The following is a 27,189-nucleotide window of genomic DNA, read 5'->3' on the forward strand; positions in this document are numbered from 1 at the left end:
CCCACCCCCGCCCCACCTTCTTCCCTCTCCTGATAGGGCAGCTTTGGCGACCATGTTTTCCCCTGTGGTGTCACAGAAGAGGAAAGGCATTCTTTTGAGTGCATAGTGCTCAGTGTTAGCCCAGGGAGACTGTGAAGCTCTTTTGTTACTGCCTTGCTGACCGATACAGTCATCAGTGATGGAAAAATCAATCCATATTTTTGAGCTCTTAATGATAATAACAGTAGCTGTAACTGCTACCGTTTATGGAGCCCTGGAGAGACGCGGCAAAGCTGTTTGCAGAAGCTAAACCATTCAGCCTTCTCAGGTATCCTGCTAGAGACATGGTTTGGTATTACATAATAATTGTATTCTTAAAATAATCTCTTTTAAGATCTTTTTTTTTTAAGTTCTCATAAACAATTTCAATGTTGAAAAGACTGCTCAGGGGCAGGGAATTCAGTCTACAACAGCGTTAAGTTTTCTACAGAAATCTCTAAAACAAAGGTTTCTAATTGCTCTTAGGTTACTTGGGAGTTGCAAACTAAAAATAACTAATCTTAAAATTTGGCAGAAGCCAACCCAAATGTCATTGAGCACATGCTGAAAACTGGATGCCAGTGTTTAGTTAAGTTGCTTCTAAAGGAGGGAAGTCAGTTTTCAATTGGTTCATAGTTGCTATTATAAGGAAGATCCTTCATCCATCACCTAAGCTGTCTACTGCCACCACCGTTAAAAAAAAAAAAAAAAAAGAGCCCAAAGGCAAAGAAAAACAGTCACTCAACTGAAGTGACCCCGTGCAGAGAGGCCATTGGCCAACAGACTGTCAGGCCTCAAACACAGGACTGCGCCTGATTGTAAGTGGCAGAAACCGTAGCCCATCAGAAGTAGGGCTGCTTACTGAATTCATCAGATAAGGGCAGTTTACATCCTGCATGTAGCAGGATCGCAGACAGAATTTGCTGTATTTGACGGCTGTCAAGTCATCTATGCTGTGGCAGGCAGCTGATGGAAGTCACCTCTAATCTGGTCTTCCAAAAGTTTTATCTTACTTACCACTCACAGTGATGTCTGTGAGTTTTGGGGGGGGGGGGTTGACGGTCCTTCGTGGTCACTTAAGGCTTCCTAGCCAGGGTCCTCCCCATCTCTCCACTGGGAGCATCTGTCTCAGAGAACAAAGTAGCATTGATGCTCTCTGTGTAGACAGGCGGGAGTTTCTGAAGTATCAGCAGACAGAGAATAAACACAAGCTGAATGGGACTAACCCAAGCAGCCCTGGTGACCTTTTTGGGTCAATACACACTGGCTTGCTCCCTCCAGGGTCTAGCCCAAGACACCTGGACATTCCACAACTCTGTATGTAAAGAAAGGGGCCTGCTGGTGTGTGGGTGGTCCTAGAGGTCCCCCAGTCCTTTCCCTTTCTCACCTTGTACAGCTGCATCTGGAAACTGGGGCTCCGGGAACCTTTTCTTCACCCAAGGTGCTCCCTATACCTACCCCGGGCACACATCTGCTTCCCCAGACTCCCACAAGTGGCCACTCTTGACTTTTGGTTTATGCAACAGTTGCACACGTCCTTCATAAAGGTCCCTTGTGATCCTGATGCTGGGATGGCTGTCTATAGGACACAGACTATGTGAGCCATGCTTCCCATTCTGGGAAGATGAGACTCATATCTTAAGCATTGATGGGCCTTACTGCCCCATTAGCTACAGGTTTAGTGTCAGTCATCTGGCTTCGGGTTCCATATCATCAGGTTGGCTGTTTTGCTATGGGTAAGGATCACTTCTTCGCCTACTGTATCTTTTTTTTTCAGGGATGGTAAGTGTGTTGGCCTCTAGGCATTTCTATGAATTGGTGTGAAGTGTTTCAAATGGAGGTATACTTGTGTTTTTAGTGTTTTTACTAGGCTTAAGTGGATGAAATGCATTTGGGAGATCTCAGTGGTACAGAAGTTCTGAACTGTAGCTGTAGCACACTCCCCTTCTGTACCCTGCCCCTCCCTTTTCTCTTCTGCTCACTCAATGATGACTAGTGATTTTGATTGATACCTTATCCAAGCTTGTGCTCAGAGGGCCACTTTTACTACCTCCACAGCTGCCAATCCCTCATCCCTCACAGGCATTCATTCACAAGCCTACCAGTTATATCTGGTATCTGTCTCTTCATTGGCACTTGATTATTCCTAATGAAGCCCACACTGATTACTCTAGCGCCATCCCAACTGTCCTCCTTAACCCCTGTGTCACCCCCTTCCAAGTCAGAGAGTACTGCTCTACATGCGGTCCTCTACTCTACTGCCATCGGAGAGGACTTCCTTAAATCCTAAGCAGATGATCACTGTCGTGATGACACTTTCTGTTGCTTATTATTTTACACAAAGGCCACTCCCAACTTCCTCACAAAAAGCAGTACAAGACTGTTCCCCACACCACCCCCAGACTCTGCCATCTACAGGAATGCGTATATTCTAAACCTACAATTGTTTGTTCCATGGCTCCTGAAAAGTCACACTCACCCTTCCAATTGGAACTCAAGACTCTCTTTCTTTGGGACACTTTGTCTCACTAGGATTGCCTAGCTGCCCCTCCTCCATGTCCCTGCCACACCTCTGCTTACAAGATCATTAGTGTAATTCTATACTTCGCGTCTGTCTTCCTCAATCACATATAGTCTTAAAGAAGAGATTGCATCTCACTCGTCTTTTCAGGCTTTTATTCAAAAAGAACTGGAGAGATGGGAGGGTGGAGAGATAAAGGATAGATGATGAGTAACCAGGTGACTGGAAGGAGAGTTTAATGGACAGATACACGGATGGGACTGCAGTTGACTGAAATGGATCAGTTCAACAGTGATCAAAGCTGAGCATATGTTGCATGCATGGTTAAATGCAAGGAGGTCTTCAACAACCTCTTTACAAAGACAAGCCTGTGTTTCTTAAAGCTTTGCAGTTGAAGTTGAAAAACTATGAGGGCAGCTCAGCAACCAGTAGGCTTTTGATCTTGATCCAGAGGAAAGCTCAGAGATGCTTCTGCTCATAGAAGAAAAGGAGGCACATGCATGTGCCCTCTCCTAGCTTGACCTGACCTGCCTCCTGCTGACCTCATCTGTGCTGGCCTCACTCAGGTCCATTTGGCTCTACATTCAGCCCACTGTTCATTCTAACGTGAACAGTGGCTAGAGATGTCCACCTCTAGTGCCAGAGTCACATCAAAGCAGGTGGCATTGAAGCACCAAGGCCAACAGCCACCATCTGCAACTTTCAGGAGAACAGCTTGTTTCTCTCCATTCCATACTCAATAACGCTGGTAACTGGCCTTCTGGCTTGAAGTTCGACTCTCAAACCAGGCTAGTGCTCCCACAGGGAGCACAAGCAGAAGACCCTTGTCCAGTTGTTTCACCAAGGAAAAGAGAATAAGTTTTAGAGTAATCTGGAAGTACATTAAGCTCCTGATATAGAGAACTGGCACATGAACCAACCAGTCAGCAGTGGAAAGGCCCTGGGGCTACTGGGATCAGAGCCCAGACTGGCTGCCTAGAATCCTCATTCAGGGGTTGAAAAGCAGCCGGCAAAGCACAATTGGCTAAATTTGGTTGTGTTTTTATTTTTGTCCAGCCATAAATACCGGCAAAGAAATGAAAACTATTCCTTCCCTTCTGGGAGCCTCAAAGCCAGGCTGGCTTTATTTTTAGCTGCTAGTCTAGGGCTTTTAGCACACTAAATACCCTGTCCACCACTGTAAGAGGCAGTGGGCTAGACTCTAGGGGTTTTGCCTAAATGGAGAGTTGGGTGTCTGAACTGAATTCTTACCAAACTTTGTGCAATTATGATGACAAGGGTGGTTCCAGACAGACCCAAAGAGAGACTCAGTTCTTGCCTGAAGGGCCACCAAGAGAGTCCTTTTCAGGAAGGGCCGTGTACTCAGGGCAGTTCAGTGTCTGGATAGGATGGAAGAAGCTGCAACTGTAGGAAGAACTGTAGCATGGGAAAGGGCCAGGGCACTTTGATTCAGGACCTGAAGCTAGCTGACTCTGACCAGATCCTGCTACAGCACCCCTGAGAGATGCTGTGGCCTCGGTCTGGCCTGGATCCTTGGCTTTGAATCTATTATGTAAGAGACAAGAGGACAATAACAGCCCAGCCTTAAGCTCTACTTGGAGAGGCTGCCAAGGCAGCATGAAGCACAGCACTTGGTATGCAGAGCAGAGGGTGGGAGCAGCCATCCCTAGCATCATTATCACCAGGGCCTTCATGTGACACTCAGTATTCCACGTGTCCTAGGCCAGTTCTTCCTGGAACCAGAGGAGTAGAGTCATATGCATTTGGAAAGCAGAGGGTCAGAGGGTTGAGTAACTTGTCCGTAGCTCTCCAGTGAAAGAATAATCCAGCCAAACCTAAACCCAGCACTGATGAACCTCAGTCCTAATATCATGCCGTCAGTGGGACCAGTGACTTCTGCCTGCTATGAAGAGACTTATCACTGACCACATAGAAACTGCTCTAAGCAGGGGACTGGTTTCCTCTGCCTTGAGCCCTCCAGTTTCATGATAAAAGTGTGCAAACAAGATAGCAAAGGTGATTTTTTTTTTAATTTAAGCAGAAAGCAATTAATGGATACTGAATGTAGAATGGTGTCTACCAGGGCTGTTAGAAGGAAAATTCAGGGATTTGTTTAGTGGATGATATAGTTAGGTGAGACAGAAGTGTCCTAGAGATTAGTCCTACAGCCAGCCAGGAGAATATAGCCCACAGGACTGTGCCCCATACCTCCCAACTGTGTAGTTACTGAGAAGACAGCTAATTTCATGTTGTGTGATTCACCATCCTTTTTAAACAATTAGAAATAAGATCCCAAGTATTGGAGCTGATGAGATGGCTCAGTGGATAAGAGCACCGACTGCTCTTCTGAAGGTCCTGAGTTCAAATCCCAGCAATCACATGGTGGCTCACAACCATCTGTAATGAGATCCGAGGCCCTCTTCTGGTGTGTCTGAAGATAGCTACAGTGTACTTATTTATAAAAATAAATAAATCTTTGAACCGGAGCGAAGAGGGACTGAGCAAGCAGGGTCTACCGGAGTGAGCGGGGTTGACTGGAGTGAGCAGAGATTGTAAAGTCAATTCCCAACAACCAGATAAAGGCTCACAACTATCTGTACAGCTACAGCATGCAATCATATACATAAAATAGGTAAATACATCTTTAAATAAAAAAGATCCCAAGAATTGGCGGGCAGCGGGTTGGAGCGTTTCCTGTCCTACTTCCCAGCTTTCTGTTCCCTCCTCCCTCTGATCAGAAGCTTCCTCAGCAGCATCCCTGGTCCCACACCATGTGGCACAGACTGTCAGGCCGAGTTGCATGCTCTGTGAAGGGCGTTTATTAGGAGACATCGTAATGCTTCTCTGTCTCATTCTTGGGCCTTTCTGACCTCCTTTGAGTCCCTGGTTCCACTGAAGATTTTGTCTAAAGAACAAGAGGAGATAGTAGGAAGTTTCCCTTCCCAGAGTCATGTTTTCTTAAAGTACATGTAGGGGAAGGAGCAGGCTTGGACTTCATTTCAGAGAAATGGGGCGCAGATCCTGCTTTTTTCCTCGGTTTGTTTAGCTCTAACATGGGGTTCACAACTATTCCAGGTAACTGTATTTCACCTATGGATAGATGCGATGCAGAAGAGCATGAGCTAGCTAGGAACAGGCCTCTCTCCAGGTTGATTACCTCAAGAAAGCATTCCTCATGAACTTCAGAACAAGGGCTTGGTGTCCCTTGATCCTTTCTCTGAATGTTTAGTCTCAGCCTTGTTCAAAAGAAACTTGGGCCGTTTCCTGTGTTACGGAGTTTTAAATCACTGAGACCACAATGCCTGACATCGGTTAGGAAGGTAAGGTTTTTTTTTTATATAATTTGGTTCTCTCTTTTGGAGAGTTTCAGTCTATCATGTGAGAAAAGGCAAGGAGGAGAAGCTCACTTGGTGGGGGACAGAATGTGTGATGAAGGTTTTGTGTATCGTGGTATACCAGAAGGCTAAAGAATATTGGAACCTACAAAGGCTCTTTCCTAATGATATATTTCTATCAGCTAGTCCTCACCCCTAAAAGTTCCACAGAATCTCCAAAAGCACCAACATTGGAGAACCAAGCATGAGCCTTTGCAGGGCAGTGCAGATTCAGACTGTGACGGCTCTGTTGGCAATGACCTAGTATGATGTGACTCTACAGGACCAAGTTTTACTGCAAGCCATACTTTGTGCCCAGAGTTTGGACACCTATTTGGGACCAGATCCTCTGTTTGCTGCAGGGAGGAAAACCCACCACACTGTCACATCCCATAAATATGTCTTAATTGCTTTTATCTCAGAAGAAAACAAACTTTTAGGTTGAAATGAATGCTTTCAATAGATTTATAGTGTACTTATTTTTATACACAGATATAACATTTCTCATGCATCCCATAAAAGCCAAAGGGCCAAGGACCCATGAATGTCATGATACAGCCCTGCTGTGCTCCCAAGAGCCCCCATGACAGAGATTGGTTTTTGGATCCTTCAACCCATAATGATCTGACTTGCCCTCTTTTCTGTTCCTATGGCAACTGCCATCTGCTCTGATCCCCGCCATTATTTAAGACTTGGAACATTTTCTCTGATATTTAATTTATGCTGTGAAAAGCCCAAAAGTGTTATCTGGAGTTCATGGGAAAGAAAGTTGTCACCAATGAGTGATGTCTGACCCAGACTTGTGACCAAGGAGAGGAGGCACAGCCTATGGGCTTGGTTGGACCGATAGGCATTGCTATTTCCAGCCTGACTATAAACTCTATTATAATAATGGTCTACATGCCTTCCATTTGTTGAGGATACCATGCTAAAAGATCTAGAAAGTCTCTTAATGCCTGGGGGATGGATTGATTGATCAAAGCAACATCTGTGTATACACTTTACACACTTGTCATCCCTTTGACATCTTCTTTATTCATCCTTCCTTACCAGACGTCTGAACAAGAACAAGCTCCAGGTCCTTCCAGAATTACTTTTCCAGAGCACACCGAAGCTCACCAGACTGTGAGTAGCATCCATTTGTACTCTCTACCTTGTATCTTGCCTGGCTTTGGTTTCATAGAAATGATGCTTGTTGCCGTGTATAACACTTATGCCATATGGAACTTGGGGTGGGGGGCAAAGTCTGACTTCTTGTTCTGTCTATTAGAACTGGGTGGCTTTATTGACTAGTGAAAACTAGTAATGTGTGGTTATGGATGTTTTTTTCCCCTTACAAAGAGGGAGGCGATTTGCGCATCGGGCCTGAACTTAGTGCATGAAATTTCCCTACATGGAGAGCTTAGTCAGTGGAAGCTGCCTGTGTGCTTTCTTAGTATCAGTCTGGACTAAGCTCACTGCCTTGTTACCCACTGCTCATGCCTTGCTATTGGCAGCCCAGGAACTCTGGTCTTTAGGTCTCTAGTTTGATGGAAAAAATGAAGAAAAGTTGATTTTCACATTATTTTCCAGAAGGTTTGGGGTGGCCTTACTTCTGGGCATAGATTCACTGGGACAGCCTACAAGCTTGGGAGCCAGAGGTACAGACTGTGGTAGAGAGTGTGACTTGTGGATGATGGGTGATCTCTGCAAGTGCTACTTATTGACAGTGAACTTGAAATCCCTCCAGCAATGGATGACAGACGAACTGTGCTGCCCAAGGATCCTCTGACTATAACAGCACAGTGTCTGACAAGCAGGGGGATTCATAGCCTGACTGAGAAGACACTACTAGCATTACTGGGGAGGCTCCCATGTTATGGCCTTCAGTCTCCTTCCCCATGGCTGGGTTTAATGCCTACTTATGCAATCAAACAGTGCATGCAGACTGGAATAAACTGGAAAATAGGAAACACATGTCACTGTGTGCACTTAAGCCCTGAATTAGGGATACATATTTATGTATGTGCATATGTATAAACACACACACACACACACACACACACACACACACACGCACGCAAGCACGCACACACGCACACATGCACACACAATGCATGTAAATGTGTTTTCAAAGGGCAAGAACAATGGGCCTGAGCTGTGTGGTGTTCTGTAGAGCAGTGGTCCTGTTTGCTTTCTGCAGGGCACACCTGTACTTTGTCCTGGCCTCTTCTTGCAGTGCATGCTCTGACTTTGGTTTTCTTATACACCTAGTTATTTGACTTTGCTAAACCTAAGACAGGAAATGACTTCTCTTTCCATTCCTCCAATCCACATCCACATGGATGGGCCCATGACTGGAGGAAATGTGCAGTCTGGTTGCCTAGCAGAACTCCACGAGCCATGGATCCCCCTTCCTGTGTGCATCTAGGAATCCTTGCAGCCTTTAATCCCCAGACTCTAATGGATAACTAAATGCTCAGCTGCTTTGGGAGGTGTTCGTATCTAAATAGCTATGTACAACTCCCCCTGTACTTTAGTCATTTCTTTCACTCGACATTCTTAATAGAATTGAAATACTGTATAAAAAGTTGTATTTTATGTATTAGAAATGCTAACCAGAGAGGTCTGGGCATGCTCAGTGGAGAGATTTCTTTCCTAGAATTTCCAATCTGGATGTTGTACCCCACAGAGGAGGACCTAGCTGGCACTCATCCAGTGTTCCCCGAATACCCATGTGTCCCCTTCACCCCAGGTCTTTATTGCCCACATCATTTTATCTTTTCCAACTACTGTAGGCATATGCTGCTCATCTCAACATCAGATTCTGGTGGAAGCAGACTCTGGGACTGCAGCTGCTGGTGGCTGTGATGGTGTGGAACTGGGATCTGAGGACTCGATTGCTTTAGGTGTCAGCCGGGCTGCTTTCCTATCACAGATGTCTCCCTAAAACCACCAGGCAATGCCCACTTTGTGCCAAGAGCCCTGATCCAGACAAGGAAGTTCCAGCTGTTGTTACCCAGCATCTGGGATGCTAGCCGTAGGGCCCAGAAGCTGGAAAGCACTGGGTTGTGTTCTCATTGCCTTTTTCTAACAAAGTTTGAAAAATCTCTTTCCTTTCTGTGCCTGACTGTCTTCATCAGTAGACAGTCCCCTCCCTTCTCCCCTCCCTTCTCCTAGCCTTTCAGGAGGACTGTGGAGACCCAGGGTGAGGTAATAATATAATGTATGCATTCTAGCTGTGAGAGCCCTAGAAGGAGGAAGGGACTAATAACTGTTACTCTCTCTATAGCTTTCGTCTTCACTGGCTCAGCTTCAGAGGTGGGGAGGGGTACTAGGGGGGGACTGGAAGTTGTTGTGAGCATTGAGATAAACTACACCAAGCTTCTGCCTCAAGGCAGAGAGCTGCAGCTGCGAAGGCAGGAGCAGTGTTCAACTCATTTGGTGATCATCCTTCTGCAAGTCTCTGGCCAGGCACAAAGGTTTGTCACAGATGGGTGCTCAGACACTGATGGCTAACTGAGTAGGTGGATGTGTGAATGGTATGGGCCAAAGGATTCAGTGATGCCAGAAAAGTTTGAGTCTTTTATTCTCTATCCATCCATCACATCCATCCATCCATCACATCCATCCATCCATCCATCCATCACATCCATCCATCCATCCACCCACCCATCCATCCATCCATCCACCCATCCATCACATCCATCTATCACATCCATTCATCCATCCACCCATCCATCCATCCATCCATCTACCCACCCACCCACGCACCCATCTACCTACCCATCCTTCCATCCATCCATCTATCCATCCATCCATCCATCCATCTACCCACCCACCCACCCACCCATCCACCCACCCATCCACCCAATCATCCATCCTTCCATCCATCCATCTATCCATCCATCCATCACATCCATCCATCACATCCATCCATCCACCCATCCATCCATCCACCCATCCATCACATCCATCTATCACATCCATTCATTCATCCTTCCATCCATCCTTCCACCCATCCATCCATCCATCCACCCATCCATCCATCCATCCATCACATCCATCCATCCATCACATCCATCTATCACATCCATCCATCCACCCATCTATCCACCCATCCATCCATCCATCCATCCATCCATCCACCCATCCATCACATCCATCTATCACAACCATTCATCCATCTACCCATCTATCCATCCATCCATCTACCCACCCACCCACACACCCATCCACCTACCCATCCTTCCATCCATCCATCCATCCATTTACCCACCCACCCATCCAACCACCCATCCACCCACCCACCCATCCACCCATCCATCCATCCATCCATCCACCCATCTATCACATCCATCTATCACATCCATTCATCCATCCTTCCATCCATCCTTCCATCCATCTATCCATCCATCCATCTTTCCACCCATCTATCCATCCATCCATCCATCCATCCATCCATCCATCACATCCATCCATCCACCCATCCATCCATCCATCCATCCTTCCATCCACCCATCCATCCATCCATCTACCCACCCACCCACCCATCCATCCACCCACCCACGCACCCATCCACCCACCCGTCCTTCCATCCATCCATCCATCCATCCATCCATCTACCCACCCAACCATCCACCCATCCATCCACCCACCCACCCACCCATCAACCCACCCATTCTTCCACCCACCCATCATCCATCCACCCATTCATCCATCTAGTATGCTTTCTTTGGTTGCCTATGCTAACCTAGCCTTTTGCTCTGAGGACACAGAAGAGGATGTAAAGGATACTTAGCGCTCCCTGTGCCCGATCCTGACACATTCTGACTGATTGCCAAAGACTGAGAGCTAAATTTATATATATATATATATATATATATATATATATATATATATATATATATATATATATATATATATATATATAAATTTAAATATATATATATTTGAAGCAACTGTATTAACCCAGGTTTGAGTGATAATCAGCCATTGCTTTTTCTCTTTGGGTTTGATCTTTGATTTTTCTTAATGACTCCATTATGTCTTTGTCTTATTTTGTCAGCTACTCCAGGGCTTTTTGGAAGTAAGCAGGGTACAAATTAGAAAATCAATAAATGTGCAGTCATGGGTGTGTATACATATGCCATCGGCTCTGCTGGAACAGAACTCCACTTCTCAGTAGACACAGCCACCAAGTTCCCTGGGGAGGCAGACTCTGAGGATCCTGCAGCTGACTGGTCGGAGGCAGGCCCTGGGAGACAGCAACACTTCTGGGCATTGCTCTTCTTACTGCATATAGAACCAGACTTCTTCACATCCAGTGTTTGTCCAGAGGATATTTTTATAAATTCTTTGAGAATTTCATGCATGCCTCTAAAGTATTTGATCACATCCAGCCCCAACTCTTCCTGTTAACTGCTCCCAGATCCACCCTCTTCTCCCAACTTCAAGGAATTAAGGAAATTTTTTAAGTGGGTTAACCTTTCTTGTCACTATGGTGGACTGTTGGACGAGAAGCAACTTAAGGGAAGAAAGATTTTATTTTGACTTATAGTTTAAAGGGATACAGTCTGTCGTGACCAGGAAGGTTTGGTGACAGAAGGAAGAGGTTGCTGGCCCCAATGTGTCCACAGTTCAGAAGTAAACAGTGGACAGGAAAGAGAATTAGGCTATAAAAACTTCCATTTCTGACCTATCCCTGGGACTCCCTTCCTCTGGAGAAACTCCACCCCTTAATGTCCCATAGTCTCCTGAAACCACATCACCAGTTGAGGCTAAAATTTATGCTTAAAAATCTGCCTGTGGAGGATGGTTCACATTCGAATCACAACATGTATCTCTTGGAAAGGCAGTGGTGGAGTAAGAAGAAATATTTAACTTGGAGATTTAAAAAAAAAAGGGGGGGGGAAGGGGAAGTGGTTACTGTTGATGGCCTATGCTCTGTTAGTAATACTTATGACTAATGAGGACCAGGAATGAGATTGGAGCCAACTGACCCCCAAAAAGGAAATCCATCAGTTCCTGTAACTGAGAAGGGTCCAGTGGTAATAAAGACATTAGGAACAACTAGAGGCAGGGCCCAGGCGATGTCATAAGGACTTCATGTTGCATCCCTTGGAACAGTGGGCACAGCTGGAAGTCACTGCAGAAAACTCACAGTGCCCTAATTTTGCAGTCCAGGGGAACTCTAAGCAGACCAGTGGAAAAGGACCGAGGGGGGCGTGGTTCCTCAGTTCTCTCACAGGGTTGTCTAAGCAGAGGATCACTGCTAAGGTAACAGTGTCCTCTGATCAGCCAAAAGTGATCACATGGTCAACCAAGTGTAGTCACACATTCATCCCACTTGTTTGGACACTAGGTTCTCCACAGAACCTAGTAGGAAAAGACACAGTAAGAAATGCCCATCTGTTTGTTTGTTTGTTTTTCGTTTTTTGGAGACAGGGTTTCTCTGTAGAGCCCTGGCTGTCCTGGAACTCACTCTGTAGACCAGGCTGGCCTCGAATTCAGAAATCCGCCTGCCTCTGCCTCCCAAGTGCTGGGATTAAAGGTGTGCTCCACCACTGGCCAGCAAAATGCGTGTCATTAACAATAGGTTCCATCAAGTTCCTCGCACACCTACTTTACATGGCATTTTAAATGAGTGCATCAGTTCCTTGTAAAAATGCTTTAAGATAATAGCACATCAGCAAGCACTGGGTGCTAGGTGCTGTTCCGAGCATGTTAACTGTGAACTCACTTGGTCATCCTGGCAGCTCTGTAGGGTACGTACTGCGGTTTGTACCATGGTTAGTGTTATTCTGTGGGTGTGCAGTGAAGGAGAGGCTCAAAGGGGTGGATGAGCTTGCCTGACATGGTTCTGGCGGAATCCACATCTAACTCTGGATAACTCGAATACAGAGACCACTTTTCTCCATTTCAGTGAGTGTGTTCCTAAGTCAATCACTCTTCCCACTTCATGGGCGAGTAAAGCTCAGAGAGGTCAAATTACTTCTCCATCAATCCCACCATGCTAAGCTGCAGCCTCTCCTGAGTGCTGGGCCCCTGTGTTCAGTTCAGATCTTCACAGCAGTCTTACCAGCAAACCAATGTCAAATCTGCTTCAGAACCCTGAAAAGTGGAAACTGTGCCAGCTTTCCTTTCCTCTAGCAACAGACCGACATCATCAACTTAAAAACAGAAGGCCCCTGTAAGCTCAGTTTTGAAGGTTCCAGTCCATGACGGACCAGCCTCATTATTTTGGATTTATAGCAGCTCAGTGAACCATACTTGGAACACACAGAAGAGCATAATCTCATTGTGGGTTTAGAGAGAGGAGGGAGGACAGTGGAATAGGGTCTCTGCTGGGTAGTTTTATGACAACTAAACTCAAGAAAGTTATTTGAAAGGAAGGAACCTCAACTGAGAAAATGCCTCCAACGAACCAGCTATAGGGCATTTTCTTAATTAGTATTAATGGGGGAGGGCCCAGCCCATTGTGGGTAGTACCATCCCTGGGATGGTGGTGATGGGTTCTATAAGAAAAGCAAGCTGAATAAGCTATGTGGAGCAAGCCAATAAGCAGCATCCCTCCGTGGCCTCTGCATCAGTTCCTGCCTCCGGGTTCTGCCCGGAGTGTAAGCCAAACCCTTTCCTCTCCAACTTGCTTTTTTTTTCCCCCTCCGTGTCGTGGTGTTTCGTGTTTCATCACAACAATAGTAAGCCTGAACTAAGACAGGGCCTCAGGGCACACCTGTGGCTCTGCTAAGCCTTTACGGTTTTCTTTCTGTCATCTCACACTGCCCGCTGTGGAGAGTGGAAGATCTCCTCTGTTACATCTCTGGAAGACAAGGGACCTGTCACATGTCCAAGTGTTTCTTCCAGGCCTTTGCTGGTCACTGGCCCCTGTCTGCCCACAGACCCAGCACCTTTTTTCCTCTTGTCTTTCCCTAAATATGCTATCAGGTATGAGGGGCACAGCTCAGGAATCCCACTGATGCAGCCTACACACTGCCAGCAAGAACTCTCTCTGCCTTGTGTGCTAAGTCAATCTGAGCTCCTTGCATCCTAGCAGAAGGACCAGGAGTTGGAACTTCTGCTTTGTCTGGGATTCCTGGTGAGCTGAGGGCAGGAGGGTGATGAGGGGAGAGAACTCAGGTCTGCAGCTTCCCCACTCTGAGTCTCAGATCGTCATCTGAAAAGGGGATGGTGACAAACCGATGTCTCTGGGATGGTGTGGAGATAAGTGGACACCAGGAAGCATCGAATGCAGCATACATTAAGTGCCCAGTGAAAGCCTGCAGTTAACTCTTGTTAGCTAGTGAGTGCAGCCATGCACGGGCTGTGCTTTGGGGTCTGTGGTGTAAACTCTTCAGCACCTGGGAAACCGTCCGGGCTCCAGCATAGAAGAGGGCTGGAGAAGCAAGAAATACGTGTAGATTGGGAAGATCCAGCTCCTGTTGGTTCTGCTGCTCACAAGCTGTGTGTCCCAGGGTGTGTTACGTTTGCCTCTCTGGTCGTGGTTCTGTTATGCAAGGGACTGGGTGGCTTGTTTTACGACCCAGGAACTATTGATTTCTTGTTTCTGCATGCACTTTCAGCCTTTGCTTTTACACAGTTGACGTAGGGTAGGCATTTTGGCAATTAAATGCTAAGCAGATAATAATGCCCAAAATTCTTTTGAAGGAATAGAGGATAGGATGAAAGAATGCTTGCTTACAAGACCCAAATTTCCCCAGATGGCACAGCCTTGGATAGGCTGAGGGATTGGCCTTGTTCCTGGAGGTTGGGCAGACTGGGGTGGGGGCGGAGGGGACTGCTTGGTCACCTGTCCTGGATCCATGTCTACCATGTTCTTTAGTAGGTAGTAGTAGCCGTATACACAGTTGCATGGTGTGACAAAGGCCCCGATTATTCTCCTCTGAGTTCAGTGAGCTGTTTGACAGCTTTGAAAACATGACACTGAGGTTAAACCCAGTGTCATTCCTTTGGAGCAATGGAATCGCAAGAGGTTTGGGAAGTTAATCCCCAGGCAGCTGAAAACAATACAGAGGTGTCCAGGGAGCTAATCTGAGTCCCTGGGCAGCACCTGTGCCAGCTTTCTCTGTCATGGTGCCAGGAACTCATAAATCCAGAATTCAAACCCAAGCTTCCTTGATTTCAGGGCTCAGATTCCTAACCAGACTGTCTGTACTGTGGTTCGGAGAGGTCCGTCCAGTAAGGGAAATGCCAGCTGTCTGGGGGTACCTTGGTGAGGGTTGATTCCTGAATCATTCCGAGGCCAGCCCTGAGCCCTGCCTGCCTGACTGACTGACTGGAGTGCGCTCCTCAGCAGTCCCATCTGCAGCTCACCAAGCCTTCTGCAACTGCCTCGTTCTTCCAATTTCTCATTCAGCTTTAAAACGCAGCTACATGCGGTACGCGTCTCTATAAAACTCTGCCGTGAAACAGTGCTGTAAAACTGAAAGCCCAGTGCATAAAACAAGAGCCACGGTAGCCAGCTTTCCAACAGGGTTCCACCCTGATGCGGTAAAACGACAGGACCATGGTGGGAAGCCAACCCGTCAGGATGGTGGTCAGGATGGGAAGGCTGCAGGCATTGCCTCCTGTCTGTAGCCACGAATGCAGAGCCCTGGGTGGAACTTGCATGCTGTGTCGCCTCTCTGGGGTTCAATGTCATGTCTAAGGAGGACTGGATGAGGTATGGTCTTTTTGCGTGACCTATGGCTATCAAGGTGGGAGTTGCAAAGTCATGGTCTCTAAGGGTGTGACCAAGCAGAGCTGATGGATCACCAATACAAAAGCTCCATGACTGCTTCCCCCCACCCCCACCGCCTGCACTGAAGCCAAGTTCCACACTAGGATGTAGGGTCTTCTCTTCGATTTGTGAAATGTCTAGACACATGAAGACATGTTCCCCCTCAGACTGTGTGTGGATAGGTTGTGAATATCAGTGGGTACCATGTCACTCCTGGGGTTTCTATCTTGTAAGTAGTGACCCCACTTCTACTCCAACTTCTCTGTCCCTGTCTTTCTTGTTCACAATCTCTATACTAAATTAAGCCAGAACCAGGAGAATAGACATGGAAAATGTGATGTCCCCTTTCCTGTCAAGGATTTGCCCAGATGGACATAGAGAACCTCGCCCCTAGAGTTGGATAGAAGGCTGATGTTTGAATATCCTGTAAACTTCTATACCACATGGTATTAGAACCAGGAGTAAACTTTGTGTAGACCAGTGGGACTCATCCTTCCTAATGCTGCGACCCAATGCAGTTCCTCATGTGGTGGTGACCCCCAACCATAATTATTTTCGTTGCTACTTCAGAACTGTAATTTTGTTACTGCTATGAATCATAATGGAAATATCTGATAATGCGACCCCTGTGAAAGGGTTGTTTGACACCCCCTGGGATTGGGACCTCCGGGTTGAGAACCACTGGTCTAGACTAATGCTTCTTGAACTTGGTTGCGCATCTAAACTCTTGAGGATGTTATTAGAAGTTGGACTCTGGCTCCATAGGTCTGAAGTGGAACCTGTGAATCTGAAATTCAAACAGCATGCCATGTGAGGGCTGCTGGCCCAGAGCCATAAGTTCTTCGCAGCAAGGGTAAGCTTTAGTTCTTACTGAACAGAAAAGACACCCTTCAGTGACGACTCCTGGACTGTGCACCCAGGAAAGCTGGCTTGTTAGATCCGGAATGGACCTGGGTATTCAACTTTATAAGTAGGCATGCTGCTAGAAGATTTGGATGTGTCCCCTGTGCATACCTTAGGAAACACCCATCTGGGATGACCCCTGTTTCCTTATGAGTTTTGAAGGAGAAAAGGAACCTGTCAGCCTTGGTGCCCCCATTTTGCTACACACCATATATACTTTCCAGAGCCTCATAAGAATCCTGCAGTGGCTGTGTCATTGTGCCCATTACACAGATGCTAAAACTGAAGCCTAAACATCTACTCACAAGGCATAATCCCAGGCTATGCTAACTCACAATTCTTGGCTTTGTTTCTTCACCCTGCCAAGTACCTCCCATGTTGAGATACACTTTAAAGGGTTTAGGGACTGAGAAAGACAGAGCGAAAGAAAAACCACATATTGGTGAAATGTTTATTCAGTACTTTTGAGTATGCATGCTCATTTGGGTAAGCATATATGAACACATGCTTGTATCAGAGATTTCAGACATTAAGTCTTGAAATTTTAAAAGAGAAAAAAACTAGCAAATAGGTTAGCAAGTAGACTCCCTACCATTTCTAGACTCCCTACCATTTACCAGAGGTAGGAGTTGGATTTTACATTTTTAATCCCTTTAGCCCTTTGGGCGAACAAGAAAATTCTCTAAAGTTATCAGACAAGAGAACATTCTGGCAACTGGGAAATTGTTTTTGAATCTTTTTTTTTTTTTTCCCAAAGACGCAAAGAAAAGCAAGCTGTGAGTTTACAGCACTTTGGAATTGCAGAATATGCTTGTAATTTTTACAATTCTGCACAGACTTCTTTGCCACATCTGGTTGATATTACTGGCAGGGGTATATGGGGGAATAAACCATGGGGTGGAATGTGAGACATCCCACAGAATGAGTTTCTTATAGGTTGCTGCATAAAACGATTCAAGACTCCTTCATTTTGGAAGGGTGGCTTAAGTGATTTTGTGGATTTAGTATTTTCTTTGGTTGGAAGGTACGAGGCTTTTCTTGGTTTACTTAGTTGGGGGGGGGGTGTTCCAAGATAGTTTTCTGAGGGTGTGTTTGCCAATCTCAGGTCATTCCATGGGCTCCGGAGATAGATATTATCCTATAGGAAAGCCAGAGTCAAACCTTTGTCAAACGGTACTGGACAGAGGTGGTCCCTTTGAGAGTGAACCCTTGAGAACAGCCAAATCACCACAAAAAATGGAAGACTTTGGGGAAAGGTGTTCGCTGCGAGAAGGCTTTGCAAAGGATACTGCATCTTAGCTGGAATGCTGAATAGTTGATGGGAAGGGCAGTTTGTTTCCTGGTTCACAGAGGGGCAGCGGGTAGTTTCTGAAACCCAATACATTCTCTGTATATGTAGATATAAATAAGGGATTTGGGAAAAATGAAAAAAAATAGAAAAGATACCAAGCTATACACAAGATGTCCATTTCTTGTGACATTTCTGCCCAGTCCCCAGGAATAAGACTATGTGACTGGGGACAACTAGAATGTTTGGGATACCTACTCTGTGTGTGTGTGTGTGTGTGTGTGTGTGTCTGTGTGTGTCTGTGTGTGTGTCTGTGTGTGTGTGTGTGTTGTTCGCTCTGCTGTTGGGGTGCTTAGAACCCAGAACTGTCTAATCAACCCAGAGGGTGTGAATATGGGCTTCATGCCACCTGGATCCTTCTCAGACTTTCTTGGCTGAGACCCACCTTCAGAGTTGGAACCCTGACAGCAAAACTCTTGGTGCACAATACCAGGGTGGCTCAGCACCCTGCGGCATGTGGTGGAGTTGGCCAACTTAGGCAGGGATTTGTGGCCGTTTGCAAGAATGCGCAGATAGCGAGTGTGGTATTTATTACAAATTAGAACCCAGAGCCAGCTTTCACACACATCGTGACATCCTCATGATCCATAAGAAGTAGACACTGCCTAGGGATGCAATCACTACGGGGTTAGTGTCTTCTACATAGAAAATAGGCTTTGTAGGTAGGTACCTAGGCAGACCCCAAACATGCGTTCTTGTATTATCTCAATGATGCCAATATATCCATATCCAGGAATACTGAAATAGGGTTCTCAAACTACATTCAGCACCACCAAAAACATTCCTAAAGAGGACAGTCATCTCTCATTTTCAACCCGTGTTTGGGGAATCTCCCTCAGGAACAAATAAGAGTTTTAATATGATGTGCCAGATTCTAGAATAATTTCAAACTAGAAACACACACACACACACACACACACACACACACTCCTGGCTTACCTAGAGCCTCACAGCCCTACATTTGTACATTAAAATCCATCCGTAAGGTTTACAGTTCGTTTACAAGTCTTGGAGATTGAGGCCCAGAATGAAAGTGTTGATCTAATATTAACAACAGCAAAACTATGATAACACAGCACTGTCCAAACCAAACAGAAATAGAGACATTTAAGTAAATTTTACATTCCTTGCCTGGGTTAGATATGCAGGGCCTGAGATTTTGACTCCTGGTTTAGAATAATATTTTACTGTGTAATTCATGATGTGTTGTTCTTCCCGTCATTGCTCTGTAACTCTTCCTTACCTTGTGTGTGGTGATGAAGTTTGCCTAAAAGTGTGGCCTCCCCTTGATTGGCACTACCTGGTGTATAGCCAAGAACTCCCTCCCTGATTGGAGAGGTGGGACATCCTGCCAGGGAACCAATGGTTTGCCTTCTACTGTGTGTCTAGAGCTCTGGACTTGAAAAGTCAGCTTTTGATTGAAATAGACACAAAATCATGCTAACATTCCCCTGTGCAGGGAAACACTTCAGCCTTCAGAAGACCATAAAACCACTATGGGAAAAAACCTGATTTCTAGAAAGTGAGCAAGAACTTATCCCCTGATCTCAGTTAGGGGCACTTAGAAGCACCATGCTATGGGCCAAAGTGTTGAGGGAACTCTAACTTCAGTAAATGTTTCAAACTGAGAAGCTGTGTTATTAATATTGAAATCTGGACCACACGGTTATTTTTTAATTTTGCAATAATCTAATCATGCTATTATTTTCTATGCTGCCTACTCCTTTTCAAAAATGGATGGTCGGAGCCAGAGAGGTGGCTCGGTGGTTGAGAGCACTGGCTGCTCTTCCAGAGGTCCTGTGTTCAGTTCTTAGCACTCACAGAACAGTTCGTAACTATTAAATCCGGTTTCAGGGGAACAAACACCTTCTGTCTTCTGCAGGCTCCTACATACACATGGTACACATGCATACATACAGGCAAAATATCCATACACAATTAAATGAAAGAAAACAAATCTTTAAAAATTCATGCATACATGACATCTATATATATCACGTAGCACCATGTATATACATATAATCCACCATATAATCATAGTCATAGTCATATCACCACACACCTAATTGTACCATGTCTCACACATAGCACACTTCACTATATACTACACTTCATACACACCCCTCAGCACAATAGTCTCACACACATATTGTGTTATATTCACACATTATAACATACCGCACACATACATGTATCATGCCATGCCCATTCACAAAGAATAATGTGTACATAGACCACATACCTAGGTCTATGCTAGAGCACACTGATATGATATACATATCAGACTGTACTATGCCCATGTATACATCATACCATGTCAGGCACAGGTCTGTAACACATACCAGATACAGACAGGAAAAAACAAAAATCCCAAAATCTTGTCTCTGTTGGAGAACTGCAAATGGACAAATGACATTCCTTTCTAGGCTCTGAACCAAAGCATAGATGTAGTTTCACTTTACTGAGGGCCCTGGTAAGACAGCTCCAATTATTGAGCAATGCTGTGCTGGGTGCTAAAATACTGGGGTTGTGAAGGCAGCAGCCCGGTGGTGCAGGAGCACTGTCTCCTTGGCTTATAATTGGTGTTTGTGGCGCATAGTGTTGCTGTGGTGGGTCTGTATCAGAGACAATGAGTTGTCACTGCAAATGGTTCCTAGTCTCTGGAGAGATCCTTACTTTTTTTTTCCTGCAAGAGACTTGCATGGGTCAGGCTTCTCTCTAAGGCCTTCAGGGACTTCCATTCTTTTTTAAGAACCCAGGACAAAGCACTGTCAGCCGCCAGATCCTTAAGGCTCAAACACTGAACGAAATTATCTTAGGAAATAGTCATTATCGCTTTCATTGCTAATGGTGCTCTCTGCAGACCCTCTTCCCTTTGCAAAGCACTTCCTTTATTGAAATGGGAGTGAAGGATGGGGAATCATTAGGTCTAATGAGACCAGAGAGAGAGCAGCCAGCAGGGACAGGGCTTCCCTGGGAGCACGTGACCTCCACCACCCACCCTCCCCCTGTGTCCCCAGCCCTGTGGATGGAGACTGGCAAGAAGGTCAGGGAGACTGTCAGCTCTGCCTTCAGCCTGTGTTCTCAATTGTGGAGTACCTTCTGCCTCAGCTCCATCACCCCAGGAGCAGCCTGGCCCGTTCTCCGGGAGATGCTTACCAAAGGCCTTCTCAGCAGCTAATCTACTTCTTCTCCTTTGCCATCTCACCCATCCAACAGCGGCCACCATCATTTTGAGTCAAATCAGACCTCCTCATACCCACCAATTAAGCCTTCAAGTGACTTTGACTGGTCCTGCCAACTCCAATACCCTACCGTCTAGCTCTCCTGCCCCTTTTAGTGGCACCTCAGGCCGTTCCCTACCTCACTGTCATCCCATGGGACATCCTCCTGTCCTTAGGATGGTTCTGATCTCCTCTTGGCAGTCTGTTCTGTGTTCTTGGAACATGCCGATTCCAGATGTCAGCAGGGCCCAGGGCCTTGAAATTCAGGTCCTGGCTCCAACTTACCTCCCTCAGAAATCCCTTCTGGCCCCACTGCGTGTGGTGGGTGGTGATCGCCTCCCTTACTGGGCACAGTCTGCAGGTTGACCCTGTTTTGTTTTCTTTATAGCACTTACTGCCACCTGGATTCTCTGGCTCATTTGTTTGATGACTTGTTTACTCTCTGCTCTGTCACCTGCACTGGCATGTAAGCATCTTGGGAGCTGGGATGCTGTCCGTCTTGTTAACTCTGTATCATCCACGCTGGCATCTAGCAAGCACATGGTGGATATTAGATGAGAACTCTAGAAGGGAGATAATAATAGAAACCCAGTCTCTTCAAAGTTGACTTTTTCTTCTCACGGAGGGTCAGAGATGCTGTCTGTTGCAGATCTGATCTCTTTCTTCCTTGCTCTGAAGGGCTCCAGATGACTTCTTGAAAGCATGCATGTACGTGTGTGCCTACTGCTCGCACATACACAGAACCATGTCTTACATGCGTTCAAGCACATATATCAGGGAGAGGAGAAAGGCGCAGCAGGCAGGAGTTCACACATGGGCAGTGGGTCTCCCCTGCAGAGAGAAGTCAGCTGGTAGGCTCCCCATCTAGTATATGTGAGCCAGTGCCCAACACTCAGAGCCAAGGAGAGAATGCTGGTTTTGATGATTATTTCAAAGGTCTGGGGATAATATTCTCTGATAAAATGAAATGAAAAGATAAACTGTTGGCTTCATCTCCCGGCCTCATTGATTTTTGACTTCTAATGGGCATTGAAAGGGATCGTCTAGTTACTGGAAGCCTCGGCTCAGTGAAGGCTTTAAAAAAAAAATGACCAACAGGGATTCAAACTAAAGCCAAACTGGATTCTGAAAGGGAAAAAATGAAGAAAGAAAGAGGAAGGAAAGAAAGGAAAAAAGGCTAGATCATGCTAATTTACTGAACACTGGCTTAAACCTCCAAATTACTTTTCTCCTGATCTGGGATCTAAACCAGAGGTGGTTTGAAAGACATCTGGCAAATGAGTCCAAAGCTGAAATGAACCATATCTTCTAAACCAATTGAACCAGAACCACTCTGGGACATCAAAATATTAATGTTTTCCAAACCAACTCTCTCTGAAGCTCTACAGCGGCGCTGTATAAACGGAAGCCCTAACCTATCATTTCTTGTTCTTCTATTTCTCCTTCCAGGAAGCCCACCAACATGCAACATCTCCCACAGTGCACTGCAGAATGTGGGCTCTTGAGACCCTCTTCATTGTCACATATCGGTGGGAGGTTCCCCTGTTGTGGATAACCCCATGACCTCATTGCCACCTCTAATTCCATGTGGTGAGGAAGGGGGAGATGACTGTTGAGGCTGAGATCATTTAAAGAATAAGAGAAACAAAGGAGGAGAATTTGGAGGAAAGCAAAAGGAGAGCAGGGCCCTCCCAAGGCAAATGAAAGCCTTTCTGATCACACTCGGGCTCGGTTCTGAGCTGTGCTCTGCAGGAGCCCTGTCTCCTCCACAACCGAACAGGGATTCATCTTCCTAGAATGCCACAACTGAATGGTGCCCTCTGTAACTTTAGACTACTGTTCTCCTTCTGCTGCTGGAAAACTGAGTCATACAGCAGAAGGGGACCCCAAATCTCCCATGTCTGGTCCTGGGCACAGCCTCCCTTGGCCATGATTTCTCAGGAAGCAATGGGGAAATCATGGGAGAGGTATGTTAACTTAGAATGTGGAGGATTGACATGTCCCTGGTCTAGGCTGCCTGGAGTAGCAACTGTCTTTTAAGAAAAGGAATGTGTATTCAAGCAATTAGTCTACCAGTGCCTGAATCTTGTACTTCTTGGCCACCATACCCGTGAGAAATATGTTCTGTGGTCTTTATGAATCACTTAATTATCTGCGGATGCAAAAGAGATTCACTGGAGAAACCAAGGATGCATCATTCTTACCCATAAAGTGTTTCTCAGTAGTTCTATGGAAGCCTGTTGGTCATGTCATGACAGACATCAGGCAGGGAACTAAAAAGGTAGACCTCGCAGTAGAGCCAGTCCAAGGAGACAGTCTGCAAGTTAGATGATTAGAAGATGGAATAGAGGCCGACTCCCCAGTGCTCTGTCTTCATACTGAAAGAGTGGTGGAGCCATCTAAAGACATGGTGGGACCACCCATGATGGGAAGAGAAGGAGAGGTCCTCTTATAGTAAGTGAGGGAGGAGACTATTTCCCAAAGCTAGCAACATTCTAGGTCCAGACACAAGGAGAAAGCCAGCCCCAGGAATGTCCATCGCTAATAGAGTCCCCAATAGAAGCATCGCCTTTCTATACTAGCCAGTTGCTTCTCCTTTCTAAAGAACTGTGCTGTTTAAGAAAAACTTCCCAGCCTGTGGCTTGTGAGGAACTGACCAGGTTTTCCTGGTGGACAGGCTCACTGGTGTGCCCCAGCCCCACTCACCTGACATATATAACCCACTTACCTGCAGCTAATTAGCCAGGCCTCAGTGTGGAGTCCCAAATTGCTATGTTAATGATGGCAACCCTCCATCCTTCCCCAAGAAGTGCTGATTTTCCTGCTCAGCATGAGGGACTTCAATAAGATCTCTTTCCAGTGATATAATTTGATTCCTCCATGGGAAGCTACTTTGGTCCTAGCTCACTTAACACTAAATCTTTCCATAGATACTCTCATTACTTAATCTTTGCAGGCCCCGGACCAGCACGGGCCTCTTATTTATTTATCTGGGGCCCTGTTTATTTCCCTGTTGTAAATTACTTCTGGCTCCTGGCGGTCTGATTGCCTCAGTGATAGACTAATAGCTGGGAGCTTCAGCACATGCCTTGTGTGATGAGGCAAATAATACAGTTAGCTTATGGCAGAGAAAGCCACCCTCCACTTATTCCAGTGGGGGGAATGTTACTCAGAGGGAAGGGTCCAATCACTTACCTCATAGCTGATGGTGGAAGTCAGTGTAATTACTGACAGAATTATGTGAAACAAATTGTCCTGCCTATAAATCAGATTCTCTGGTTCTCCAAGGCAGAAGGGGGGTTCTGTTGGTTTGAACAGGCTCTGCCTCTCACATGGGATGGGGCTTCTAAAGTAGTGTGTGTAGACAGGAGGTTGGCTAAAGGGGTGCACCCTTCACCAGCTCCTAACCCTTACTAAAAATGAGCAAATACTGTTCAAATGCTTGTTTTTACCCTCTGCCACGTGCGATTGGAAAGAAAGTCTTATTGGAGCATGGTTGGTCATTTACCTATTTGCAGTGGCTTATATGTGTGATGTGACAGGGTTCTGACAGAGACCATCTAGCCCCGAAGGCTGCAAGTAATTACAATCCAGCCTCTATGTGAGGGATGCTGGACCTTACTCTACCAGTAAAGCCTTGGCAGCCCTTTGATATTGAGATGGAGAGAAAAGTTAATATGGATCACTTATCCAGCTTTCTCTTCTTTCAGAAGATTCAATACCTTTGTGGAAGAACTTGGAAGGTCTCTAGACCAGTTATTCCTCATCTCATCACTGTAGCATCTTCTCATTGTGGTATATCTCAGCCACCGACCTGGTGGCCTAGTGGGTACCATGAATCTATTTGACAGTAGTGAAAAATGGAGAATCTGCTTACTCATTCAGACCTTGGACTCATGTCTTAACTAGCTCTGAATTCTATCTTATTTAAGCAACATCTTCAGTTTCCCTGGGAAAGCAAGAGAGCAGGCTTTGGCAGAAGGGGAGAATTGATCTGAACTTGGCCTCTCTGCAGGAGAGCTGCTGAAAGGGGGCCCATGAGCAGCCAAGTCAGAGGAGGCGAGCGAGCGAGAGAAGAAGTGAAGGGATCTTATTTTATTCAATCCACACTCACTCTGGGGTGGAAAGTGGCACAGGCCCAAGAGTATGTTATCAGTGCTGGGAAACACAACCAGGACTTGTCACGCAACAAGGCAAACCCAGAGAAGGCCTGGATGATAGAGAGCTTATTTGTGGCTTTCATAGCCCGGGTGGTGTGGTCAGCTGAAGTGAGAATGTCAGTTCCTTATGAGTTCTGCGGCTGAACAGGAAGGTGGGCCACGGCTCTTACACCCTGAGAAACACTTCTCTAGGTGTAGGTGTGAGAGGAACAAAAAAGATTCTCTGAACTTCTGGCATGCATCTGGGCTGATGTGTCTACAAGCCCATGGAAGTCACTGCTGTGTCTGTGGTAGCTATAGACAGGATTTCTGAGATGAGAAGAGCCTGGGAGGACATGAGAGTATGATAAAACAACAACAACAACAACAACAACCACACAAATGAAACCACTACCACAGCCACGAGGTGCTTAACTTCACATAAGCACCAGGTGTTATTCTTAACATCCAGTCTGCAGAATCTCCTCAGTGCTTATAATCTTTTGTACAGTGGTTATTTCTGGTTTGCTTCATTGAGAAGCAAGCGAGGTCCTATAATGATAATTTGCTCAAACCAACATACACATGATGGAGGTGGAAAACCAACATGGCTGATTCCTTGGCTGCTTGCATGCTAGGGGCAGAAGGTAGGGAGAGCGACAGATATGTGGTCAAATTACCTTAGCTCTGCAATGAGGGCTCAGGATTTGGCTTTTTTGAGTCTCCATGACCACTGTGTAATGGATATGACATCAGGCAGAGACGTGTTGAAATATTTAAGCTTACCTGTTGGTCTGGCTTGCAGTAAGACCCAGGCAAGCCCCACTTTGTCCCCTCCTTTCTTGCCAGCAATGATAAGACACAAGCCCAGGTGTTTCCTGCAGTGCCATAACTGCTCTTTGTACTGCCCTGAGCCATGCCACAGGTGGGAGGCCTGAACCCAACCCAGCTGCTTTCCTGTACACCGACTACACAGTGGCAAAGACAACCCAAGCAAAACCAGATAGAGAAGACCTATCCACGTCACACTTGTTTTAAGGGGAATTGAATTCTACCAGTTCAACTCTCCTCTGCTGAACCTTCAGTTCAGGAGTGCTAGGCAAACCTGGGCTCTTGCTACCTGTGGACTCCAGCGCAAAGACATAAGCATGTGAACAAGCCATGGTATACAGACTTGCCTCTTCCCCTCCCTTCCCCTAGATACACATTCACCTACTTTATCCATGCCTCTCCATGCTCTTGCAACTGACCACCCTCCCTACTCCAGATGCCCAGCCTTCTCTCTCGAGACATGGCCAAGCTGTGCAACAATGCTGGGTGGATTTTAAAAAGTGAGGCTTGTTTGTGATAGGGTTCCTGCAAACTTGAACAGCGGTGATCCTTACAAAGCACTTGGCATTGCGCCTGGCTTTCAGCAAATGTAAGCTGCACTTACACAACTCTCGGGGCTCAAAGCCTCCCATTCAGAGAAGGGCCACATTGTGGCCACCTCACTTGACAGAGATTCTTGCTTCCATCTGTCCATGGAATTCTTCAGTGTGGTCATCAGAACTGCATTGGTGACACCTTCTTGGTAGATTTGGCATTATTTCTGCACACGGCTGTTCATCTTCGGTGTTACTAAACAAGATGTTTCCTATGTTTCTCCCAACAACACAACGCATGACCAGGCTGTCTCCTGGGCAGGTTTTGTACATAGTAGCCAATAGCCAGGCTCTTTCAAGGAGACGTCTGACTGGGTAAAGCAAAGGGTTTAGAGGAAATCAGACATTGTGGTTCTCATCTTTACCCATTTATTTCTTTGTTTTTCTTCTTTTCAAGTGCATGTATGTGTGGTGCACATGAATGTATGTTTGCATGTTTGTATATGTGTGGATGCACACATGTGTGCAGGTACATGTCTCTGCAAATGCGTGTGTGTGTGCGTGCATACCTGCCTGTGGG

General features: G+C 46.1%; 1 protein-coding gene across 1 annotated transcript in view; it reads left to right on the plus strand.

Annotated features, from left to right (window-relative positions):
• Nucleotides 1–27,189, plus strand: part of Slit3 (slit guidance ligand 3) — a 600,224-nt gene that overhangs the window by 113,545 nt on the left and 459,490 nt on the right. The window contains exon 4 of the mRNA XM_031352736.1: nucleotides 6,967–7,038. Within this exon, the coding sequence (XP_031208596.1) occupies nucleotides 6,967–7,038 (72 nt within the window). The remainder of the gene's footprint in view (nucleotides 1–6,966; nucleotides 7,039–27,189) is intronic.

This window comes from Mastomys coucha, unplaced genomic scaffold (assembly GCF_008632895.1).
Source record: "Mastomys coucha isolate ucsf_1 unplaced genomic scaffold, UCSF_Mcou_1 pScaffold5, whole genome shotgun sequence".
Classification (NCBI taxonomy): domain Eukaryota; kingdom Metazoa; phylum Chordata; class Mammalia; order Rodentia; family Muridae; genus Mastomys; species Mastomys coucha.